General features: G+C 40.2%; 1 protein-coding gene across 4 annotated transcripts in view; it reads left to right on the top strand.

The window, feature by feature from the left end:
• The window catches only part of TTLL5 (tubulin tyrosine ligase like 5), a 284,194-nt gene extending 274,338 nt beyond the window's left edge, over positions 1-9,856 (top strand). For all 4 annotated transcript variants that reach the window (XM_040477756.1, XM_040477758.1, XM_040477763.1 and 1 more), the window contains one exon: positions 9,197-9,856. Coding sequence is in view for 2 of the 4 variants with exons in the window: in XM_040477758.1 (XP_040333692.1) it covers positions 9,197-9,219 (23 nt within the window). In the remaining 2 variants the exon portion in view is untranslated. The remainder of the gene's footprint in view (positions 1-9,196) is intronic.
• Positions 9,857-11,533: the final 1,677 nt, after the last annotated feature.

An 11,533-nucleotide genomic window follows, 5' to 3' on the forward strand; every position in this document is an offset into this window, starting at 1 on the left:
ATGAGCATGATCGGTGCCCACAGCAGTTCTCCGTGCCTAGGTGCTTCTCGTGCACTTCACCTCAGCAGGTGTGGATCACGGTGCTGAAAATAATTTTATTTGCTATTACAGTAGCTCCAGCCAGTTACTTAATATGATGCTAATGGGAGAACAGTAGCTGGAGGACAGATTGGGTTCGTTGGACTCAGTTGCCAAACCACCACAATGTATTTTACAGGTGCTTCAAGATTTTTAAGGGTAGTTCTGCTAATATTTTATGTCTATGTTGCTTGTTGACTTAAAACTAACCTAATAATATTGCTGTAACTTCATTTATTTGATAAATGCCAAGTGAGTGTATAAATAGTGTGATCCACAGCCATTTCACATACACATACACAAAACAAAAAATTTCCAGGTCAGGATATCAAAGCCAAAAAGAAGACGGGCAGCTTCAGTGACTGGTTTTTCAGAATTCTACCGTAAAAGAGCACGGCTGTGATCGTGGCCACAAAGGACGTGAGGGGGTGGGGGGGAGGGCAGTAACATGGTTGTCCTAGGTATTGTCCCTGCCCTTATCAGCCCAGAACCAAGTCAGCAGGCAGGAGTGGAGATCCCAGCAGCTCTGGACTAGAATCATGGCAGGTGTCAGGGAAAACAGGTGGAGAGTCTAATTGGAGACCCTTTACCTAAAGATGGAAGCCCAAAGGGCTGTATTCTCCATGTAAAGTTCAACCAGAAATAAACCCTCCCTTCCCACTTTACCTTTACCATCTCAGGCACTGGAAGAAAACTGCCTGTCTCGGACCTTGGTGCTGAGTGAGATGGAGTAGGGGACTCTTCTGTGAACATTTGTAACCACAAACTGGCCCTCGTGTAAGCTTGGGCGTGAGTTGACATTCCCTAGGTTCCCTGAAAAACTTGAAACTGAGAATTTAATCCAAGGTGGTCCTAAGCTAATAGTGGCCCCAGGCACCTAATATAATGCATAGTTTTTCTGGAGGGATCTTCCTTCATTCAAATCTCAAATAAATTATTTTTTTTTAATGTTTATTTTTGAGAGAGACAGAGGGTGATTGGGGGAGGGGCAGAGAGAGAGGGAGACACAGAATCCGAAACAGGCTCCAGGTTCCGAGCTGTCAGCGCAGAGCCCAACGTAAGTCTCAAACTCATAAGCTGTGAGATCACGACCTGAGCCGAAGTCAGACGCTCAACCAACTGAGCCACCCAAGCGCCCCTCAAATAAATTCCGAAGAACTGTGATCACAGTTAAAAATCACAAAACAAATAAGGAAACATGGCACCATAAGCAAAAGTCAGCAAAAACAACAGATGACACTATCAGACCTACAAAGACAAAGATACTGAAATTATCAGACATACAATAAAAAATAAATTTTCTCATGTGTTGAGAGAAATGAAAGGAAGGAGTAGAAAGTATGAGTAAAATCAAAAGATTAAAATTATAACTAAACAGATTTGAAAAAGAACTATGTAGACTTTCAGAATTACAAAGATATAAGTAACTAAAGTTTTGAAATCAATGGCTGGGCTTAACTGCAGGTTAGACCCAGCTGAAAAGATATTTAGTGAACTCAAAGCTATATTTATTTAAAGAAATTATGTGAACTGCAGGACAGAATGATTAAAAATCACGTGAGAAGGCCTGATAGATATCCAGATAATTGGAGTTCTAGAAAGAAAAAGAATGGGACCGGGACAATAGTTGAAGGGATAATGGCTAAAAATATACCAAAACTGGAGCCAAAATATCTCAGGTGGGAGAGCATTAGACTGGTCCAATCCCAGGTTTCGGCAAAGAGGAGGTGTCCTCTTAGAGCCTGTAATAATTAAAAATATTCCAAAACTAATGAAAAGATACACCAGTTGCAGTGAACCACAACAAATCCACATCTCAACACACCATACTGAAACTTTAGAATACTAAAGACAACGAAAAGGTGTTCAAAGCACCTGGAGACCAAAGAAGGCTTTCCAGAGGAATGCCAGTTTGACTGACAGCATACTTCTCAACAGCAAGAGTGGAAGCCGAACTACAGTGTTACGTGGCCACTGATGAGAGAAAATAATCAGCCAGTCAGAAAAATATTGTAAGTGAAAATATCTTTCAAAGATGTGGATGAAATGAAGACATTTTTCAACATTTAAAACCCAGAAGAATTCACAAAAGGAAAGCAAAGATTCTAAAGAATGGATATTTCGTGAGCAAAGGAAAATTAAAGAAGAGAGAGAAATAGACAAACCAAGAAATAGACTCCACTATGGAGAATAAACTGATGGTTACCAGAGAGGAGGTGGATGGAGGGATGGGTGAGGTAGGTGATGGGGCTTAAATAATACACTTATCATGATGAAAAAAAGTAATCAAAGAAAAGTGAGAGCAAAGGGTATGGCCAAAAACTTGCTCAAAAAATCCAAAAGCATTAAAATGTCACAGACTGTGGTTAAGCAACCAAGAAAAGTGTCAAAGAAATACCAAATCCAATCCTTTAGTAAAGAAATTAGTTGAACTCTGTGTGGATGGAGAATAATGTCCATTACAATCATGTATTTAAACTTGAATTGTGAGATGTTGGCTGCTTGGGAGCTCCTGTAGAGGTACTGAGTATAGAAAGGACCCTGTGTATCTACCAGAGCGCTGCATGGGGACCAGAATCAGTTGCTTAAAGGCTAAAATAATCTTAGATTATCTGAGGTAGTAATTCTGTTTTTTTAAGTGTACAAGGTAAAGATTTGAGTATCTGGTAAATTAAATAAATACTAATTTTATATAAATTCAGAATAATCTATGTTTATTGTGAAACGTCTGTTTTTTTAGAGAAGCTAACATTTTAATCTTGAAACTTCCTTTTGAAATGTCATTGATATTAAATTTGTGATGTTAAGTTAGAAAAGATAAAAACTGACTAAATGTATACACTATCGAATGCATAAAATAATTTTATTTACTTTACATTTAAAAACAAATAAAATAAAGAATGGATATTTCAAACAGAGGAAGGTAATACCACATTTCGTGGTACATGAAAATACACATTTCGAAGGTCTGAAATGCAAAGAGGAACTACAAGCAAAGAATGTTTACAAATATGGGCAGATATCATAATAAAATAATAATGTTCTTGGGAGGCTAAGAAGGAGGGGATGAAAATATTCAACACCAGTCTTGTTAATCAAGGCAGGCGGTATGATGAGAGTTAAAGTAGTCTAACTTGATCTTGTACAGTGAAAAGCTAAAGATGATGATTAATTTCAGCTTTACATAATCAGTATATACAAAGGCAAAAATAGAGTAACAACTAAAAGAATAGAGATTATAAAACTTCAAGGAGGAAAAGAAAACAAAGAAGAGTAGGGACAAATAGGAAGCACGACTTAAGACAGTAGAAATAACAAAGTATTTGTAACTACAAAAGTGTGAGTGCACTAATGTCCCAGTGAAAGTAGAAGATTGATTCATTCAACAGTATTTATTGAGTATCTACTATATGCTAAACACTACTAGGCACATAGCACAGAGCGGTGAACAAAACGGCCCCAAATCCTTAATTGGAGAGAGAGAGACAACAAACCAAATAAGTAACCCAAATAGTACATTAGACAGTGGTGAGGGTTCTAGAGTGAAAAAAACAAAACAAAACAAAACATGAAACATAGAGAATGGGGAAAGTGACTATTCTAAATCGATCAGTCAGGAAGAGTAGCATTTGAATAAAGCCCTGAAGGAGGTGAGGGAATGAGCCGGTGGATATGTAGGGAAGGGAATTCCAGGCTGAGGGAACAGCATGAGCACGTGCCTTGAAGAGGGATCACGGCTGCCGTGTTTGGGAAGTACAGGCAGGCCAGTGGGCCACAGTGTAGGGTGCGAGGAGAGTGGGTGTAGATGAGACTGGAGAGACAAAGAGGGCCGGACCACAAAGGACCCAACGGGCCAACGAAAGGACTTGCACCTTCCTTCTGAGTGAAGTGGGAGTTGGGGTTCTGGGCAGAGTCATGCATGAGCTGATTTTGGATTTAACAGCATCTCTGTGGCTACTGCACCAGGCAGGGGCAAGGTAGTAGCAGTAGAGGGGTGCAGGAAATGGTCAACCAGAGATGGATATATTGTTGGCCTAGATTTTCAAAACTCCACTTTTAGGCTGCTTGAAAGAGACCTATCTAAAACATAAGTATATAAAAAAGAATCAAAGAAAAAGTTTGGCAAAAGATATGCCAGGGGATATAGCTATATTTATCAGAAAAATTGATTTTAAGACAAAAAAAAAAAAAACATATCAAGAAATAAAGACGGTCACTACATTATGGCTAAAAGTTCTAAAGATTCACCAGAAAGCATTTAGCCTTTTTTTGTTGATTTAGTTTCACTAGCTTATCTACTGATTTTTTTAATTAAATAAAATGCATATTTGTAAAGACTGTATTGGACAAAAAAATTAACAGAACCACAAGGAGAAATAGACAAACCCACATTCATATTGGAATGATTTAATATAACTCAATAATTGGTAGATCAAGCAGTCTGAAAATCAGTTATATTTTAGGAAATTTGAACCACACAGTTGAGAGGCTTGACCTAGCAGATATGGCTTTGAATCACATTTCGAAGGCCATCTTTCCTGGTCACAACGCAGTAACAAAAAGATAACTGGAAAATCCTCACATGTCGGATTAAATTAAGAATTAACTCACCAAAAAAAAAAAAAAAAATCATAATATGATTAGAAAATACCGTTCACCAAAACCCTGAGGAATGTAGCTAAGCAATATTCAAGGAAAACTTAAATTCATAGTAGGGAGAGGGTAGAGGCTCAAAGTTAATGTGCTAAGAATCTGGCCTAAGAATTTCACAACAAAATAAGTCCAAAGAAAGTAAAAAGTAAAGACAAATACATAATAATAAAGGTAAAGGAAGAAAATAATGAAATAGAAAATAAGCACCATTGAGAGGAATGAATGGAGACATTATTATATATGCCTCAGAGATTAAACAGATGGACAACATTATGAATAACTTCGTACTGATACCTTTTTAAAACTTTGGTGAGATGGATACACATGTAGTATTTAACTTAGAAGAATTTGCTCAAAAAGAATTACGAAGCCCTAATATTCTTTAATTATTAGGAAATTTAACCAAGAACAAAAATGATTCCACAAATACAACAGCAGGTTTTTATGGTTTTCCTGGACATCCAAGGATCAGATATACCAACCTTCTACAAACTCTTCCAGAATAGAGGAAAACAGGGAACACTTCTCAGCTCTTACTATCTTAATAGCAAAACCTACCCAGGACAGCCCTCCCACAAAAATTCTAAAATCACAACATCTTCTTAATTGTGGATATAAATGTGAAAAAATTACGAATAAAACATTAGCAAACTGAGTCCAGCAATGTAAAAAAAAAAAAAAATCATGATCAAGTTAGGTTTATTCCAGAGATTCAAGGATTACTTAACGTTTAAAAATTGACTAATGTAGTTACTACAGTAACAGATTAAAGGGAAAAGAATCATATGCTCCTCTCAATGGATACAGAATAAGCAGTTGATAAAATTCAGCATATTCATTCATCACTTTAAAAAAAAATTCCCAGGTCACTAAGAATAGAAGGGAGCCTAATTATGAAGTATCTCTACAAATAGACAGCAATAGCCATCACACTATTCATTGGAAAACTTTTAAAGATTCCCTTTAAGATGAGAAGCAAGACAAGGGAAGCCTATCCCTTCTCCTGAGTGTTGTACTGGAAGTCCTAGTCCGTAAAGTAAAATAAGGAAAGGAAATGACACGGGAATCAGAAAGGAAGATGCAAATCTGTCCATATTCTCAGATAATATATTTGTCTCATCAGATACCCAAAAAGAGTATTCAAATAAATTATTACCTTTACAAGAGAATTTAATGATCTTTCCGTACATCAGCAATAGAGTGTGTGATTATAGGAAAAGATACCCTCTGTATCAAAAGTATAATCACGAAGACGTATAATGTACCTAAGGAAAAATCTTAACAAAAAATATGACACCTATTATTTTAAAAATTATAAAAACATAGTGAAAATCACTTTAAAAACCAAAATAATGGAGAGATGTACATGTTCCAAGATCAAAGGTCAGTTTGGTAAAGATGTCGGTTCGTCCCAAAATTGATCGATAGATTTAAGAGGGCATTAGTTAGTTGTTTTTTTTAATTTGACAAGCTGATTTTAAAGTTTACATGGAAGGGAAAAGGGCCAAGAATAACCCTCGTACTACTAAAGAATGAGAGTGAGGGGCATCTGGGTGGCTCATTCAGTTGAGCATCTGACTCTTGAAACATATCTCACAGTTTGCGGTATCAGGCTCCACGTCGGGCTCTGCATTGACATCATGGAGTCTGCTTGGAATTCTCTCTCTCCCTCTCTCTCTGCCCCTCCCCCAGCTGGTGCACGCATTTCTCTCTACATACATACATACATACATACACGTTAAAAAAAAAAAAAAAAGAATGAGAGTGAGAGATAGAGGCCATGTGTCACTTGTCTTACTAGACACCAAGAATTATTACCAAACTAAAGTAATTAAGAGAGCATGGGGTAGGGGCACCTGGCTGGCTCAGTCGGTGGAACGTGTGACTCTTGATCTAGGGGCCGAGAGTTCAAGACCCACGTTGGCAGAGATTACATTTAAAAAAAATTTTTTTAATAAAAAAAGGGAGCATGGTGTTGGCACAGAATAGAGAAAACCTAAAACTGGTCTCCTATGTGAAAACAGTTTATAACAGAGAGGTGTTGCCATTAAAGAAGGTAAGGATGGACTTTTCCATCAATAATAACTAGAATAGTTAGTTATTGTGTGGGGAAAATGAAATTAGATCTGTGCTTCACACTCTAGATAATTTTAGGTTGGATTAAAGACTTAAAAATGACAGGCAAAAAAAAAAAGTGTCCCATCTTATATAAAGCATCATAGGAGGATACCATTATGACCATGGGGTAAGGAAAAGATTTCTTACATTAGCCCCAAAAAGTGCAGACTGTGAAGATGGAGATTGATAAATTTGACTTTGTTCAAATTGAGAACTTCTAAGACACCATAAAGATATTGTAGGTTTTTTGTTTTATTTTGTAGTTCTTTTTTTTTTAAGCCCTTAATATCATTAGAGATACATTGTGAAGTTTTTATAGGTGAAATGATGTGTTACCTTGGGTTTGCTTTGAAGTACTCCAGGGGGAGGAAACTGGGGGAGGGAGAGAGAAAAAGAATGGTAGAATGTTGGTAATTATCAAAGTGAGATGCTGGGAACATGGAACGTGGAGGTGTCTTACACTATGCTATTTTGTGTGTATATCTAACATTTTTTTATTTAACAAAAAAATTTTTTTAAACAAACCATCCATCTTGGGATGCCTGGGTGGCTCAGTCGGTTAAGCGTTCGACTTCGGCTCAGGTCATGATCTCACATCTCATGAGTTCAAGCCCCGCATCGGGCTCTGCTGACAGTGCAGAGCCTGCTTGGGATTCTTTCTCTCCTTCTCTCTCTGCCCCTCCCCCACTCACTCTCTCGCTTTCTCTCAAAATAAGTAAACAAACTTAAAAAAGAAAAAGGAATAGAGTACTGCTACATGCTACAACATGATGATCCTTGAAAACATCATGCTAAGTGAAAGGAGCCAGACACAAAAGACCACATATTGTGTGATTCCACTCATATGAAATGTCACGAATCGGCAGATCTGTAGAGACTGGAAAGATTAGTCGTTGCCTGGGGCTGGAGGATGAGATGTGTGAGAGTGATGGCTAAGAGGCATGGGGTTTCGCCTTCTTTCAATGAAAATGTTCTGGAAGTGATTGTGGTGGGAGATGCACAACTCTGAATATACTAAAGCCACCGGATTATACACATTAAATGGGTGAATTGTGTGGTATGTGGCTTATAGCTCATTGAAGCGGTTTTTTTTTTTTTTAATCAATAAACAGTAAACTCAGTAAGAAAATAAGCAAAAGCCATGTCCAGACATTTCACAGAAGAAAAAACATGTATGCGCCATAGATACTTGAAAAGAGGCTCAACTTCATTCCTTTTTTTTTTTTTTTTAAGCTTATTTATTTTGAGAGAAAGAGAACGCGCATCGGGGAGGGTCTCCATCTCACAAGTCTGGAGAGATCTTGACCTGAGCAGAAACCAACAGAGGCTTAACCTGACTGAGCCACCCAGGCGTCCCTCAACCTCATTCCTAATTGGGGAAAATGCTAATTGGAACCACAGTAGGACACTTGACTGGCAAATATTTTAAACTCAGGCAACACCCCTCCTCCACCGGTAGGTGAGGCAGAGAAGCAGGGGAAGCCCATCCAGTGCTGTGGGGGTAGGGGGTGAACTGGCGCAACCGCTCTGGAATGTAATACGGCTTCGTTTTTTAGAGAGTTGAAGAGGCAAGTGTCCATGACCCAGCGGTTACGCTCCTAAGTATATAACTGAAGAAATTCTCCCAGCTGTGTGCTGAGATCACATGTAATAATAGTTATAGCAGCACTGGGAAATTGAAAACCACATAAAACGAAACGACATATATTTAGGGATATGAGTATATGTGGTGAATAAACCTGTTTTTAAAAAACAAACGGGAAGGATAAACACAAAATTGAGGAGAGTGGAAATGGGCAGGCAATGGGAGGGCCTCACAGGGGACTCGGGGTAATGGTAATGTCTTTGTCTTAAACCAGGTGACGGGATGTAGGTGCATATATGGGGGATAAGGACAGGGGTACAAGGCAGAGTGTATTCTGACAACCTGCTGTTCGGCAGAGTTTTAGACACGCTCAGAGGTGTGCATAGAGCAGTGTTTCCATGCAGTTCGATACTGAATGCTAATTGTGCTGGCCCTACACTTCTAGCAAGGATTCACATATTTTAGCATCTTCTGTTTAAGAAGCAAAAGGGATAAAATGTTCTTACGGGGTGGGGGGGGGGGGGGAGAAGGGGGAAGAAACTAAGCAGCACACAAAAAAAGCAGCAGCAGAACCGGAGTGCGTTAGAAAGGTTTCCAACAAAAGTGGTTAAAATGACAGGTCTTCCAGTTCAAGGTGAACTTCATTTATTTGGCCACAACTTCCTTAGTCTTCCGTAATGCTGACTAAACCAGACGTTATTGTAAGGAAGTGAAACCCCATGTCCTCATTTAGGTCACTTAGCGGTTGGTTCTTTGTTTCAGATCCTGCTCACACTAAAAGATGAGCCACAGCCGCACTGAGGAAGAACCTATTTGCTGTCCCGCTACTGCCATGGGTGTGTCGGAGGCGCTGCAAGGGGTCCATGGTTTTTTTTTTTTTTTTTTTTTTTTTTTTTTTTTTGCTGCCTCCCCCCCCAGAGCCTTCAAGCGGCGGTGGCAGTAGATTGTTGCCATTCAGCCACTCCAGACTTTTACTGAGACAACAGGAAAACACATCGGCTGGGTTTTGATTGAACTTGGCAGTGGGGACCTTCCACTGATACGTTATGTACCCCATCAGAGCACACATGTATCTTTCACCCCTTTTACCTCCTCCCCCAACCTACTTAGGTCTTCTCTGTCCCTCTCCTGCTACCACACAGAGACGATATAAAAGAGGCTCTTTGGCTATTTGCATTTTGCTTCCTCTTCTTTTCCAGATTGCAGTATTAAGCTTTACTTCCTACAAGCCTAAAACCCCAACAACAGTATCTACCAAAGTTGTTCTTCCCTTTTCTGAGGGTTTGGGGGAAGGGGGAAGCATACATCACAAGTTTCCCAGAGAGCGGAGAAAAGTTGGTGTGCTGCTGACCACATGAGCCATGGTAAGGGCACCCTTTGGAATTACTGATTTCTAAAATTAATAAAGTAATTCTATTTTTATTTTCTTTTTTTCCATTTACTAATTTCCCCCAACAATCGGTACTCACACACGAGCCTGAAATGGGGCCAACTTGGTGTTTTACGCCCTTGCTGGGCAAGTTTTGAAACTCTGTTTTAGAAATGGGAACTCGGAAAGAGAGGTTTTATTCTTCCATTTGGTTTCAGCAGATGGCGGGCCCAGGTCGCTCCCCGCGGGCAGCTCCTGTACCTGGGAAGCTCGTATGTGCAAATGTGTCCGTTGTCAGCCCGCAGCAGACAGGTCCTCTAGTGGCCAGTGGATCTGCACCCGTAAACAGTTCGTCAGAAGGAGGCCGCACAGCCCCTGATGGCTTTCCACTTGACCTCTGCTCCCTTGCCCCCTCACCTTTCCCCGGCCCTCTCTCTGGCTTCTGTGGAAGAAGAGGTTGAAAGGTGGGCTACAGAGCCCACCCAAGGACTGACTTAGCTGCCCTAGGGAGTACTGGGCGAGGATCCAGAGTCTGGGGTTTCTACAACAGGGTGCTATAGACTCAGCATGGAAACCCCAAAGGAAGAATGACACCCAACAAGGAAGAGAGCAAAGGGACTTTATTGACTTCTTAGCGAACGAAAACAGGTTTGAGCACATTGAAGCGTCTTGTTTGCGTGTGAGGGATGAAGACCGTCACTTTGCGGGAGAAGAGAGAACGTATTCATGGGATTTCTGGTTAGTAGCTTGAGGTCCATCTTAACCGTTTGCTAATTTGGTTGTGAATTGGTTAACGGGAGACAAATCGGAGTTCCTTCATGATTCCCTAAGTGATGTGTAGAACCAGGAAATGAGACGTTTGGGGAGACTCAGCATATGGCTCTTGTGGGAGAGGATAAGAGGGTATGAGCCCAGTTTAAAAACCAAAAGACAAAAAACCTTTGAGACCTACTAGACCGCTTGGAATTGCCCTAGGTAACCGTCAGATTTGAGTCCTCAACCTGATTTCTTACTGCACTCACCACTTGCTTATCCGGTGTGAGGCCGGACTCCAGATCTCTCCTTCACTTAACCAAGTACTTTTCACGTCGTCTCTCCTGTACTGGACTTCTCATGGCAAGTCCAAGTCTTGGTAATAAACAAAACAGATCATACGATCCCCCCCCCCCACCACCTCCAACAACCGTGTCATTTCCCCGTGTCCCTACCTCCCTTCCCCCAAAACAAGCGTGTGTTTTTTTTTTTTTTAAGACAGACAGACAATGGTTCAAGTTTCTGCAGTGCCTATAAGTGGCATGTGGAATGCAGAGACTGGACTTCAGACCCCCGTCCATATTTGTATCTGCTGGTAAAGATAAGAATAGAGCTCTAATATAAAAAGAACATTTGGAACCCCAGTGTGTTCTGTTTTCTTTGGGATACTTCAAGAAACATATCTCATTGCCTCGGTTCATTAGGATGAGCCACAGGCCAACGTTGTAGTGATGTCCTATGAGGTTGGATAAGAAGGAAGGTTTATTCCAGGGTCAGAAAGAGTACTCCTTTCTTCCTTAAGCCTTAAGTAAGGACCCATGATGTCAGGTATAAGCTGCTCAAAATGGAGCTTTTAGGCAGCCTGGACCTTCCCCCGGGCCTAAAGACACCTCCAGAGCTGCAGCCTGAAGTTGCACATTTTTAGTAAACCCTTGGGTGCTTCTCCTGCCCACTGAAACTTGGGAACAGCTGCCACG

Source organism: Herpailurus yagouaroundi, unplaced genomic scaffold, assembly GCF_014898765.1.
Source record: "Herpailurus yagouaroundi ecotype Mexico unplaced genomic scaffold, PumYag 141, whole genome shotgun sequence".
Lineage (NCBI taxonomy): Eukaryota > Metazoa > Chordata > Mammalia > Carnivora > Felidae > Herpailurus > Herpailurus yagouaroundi.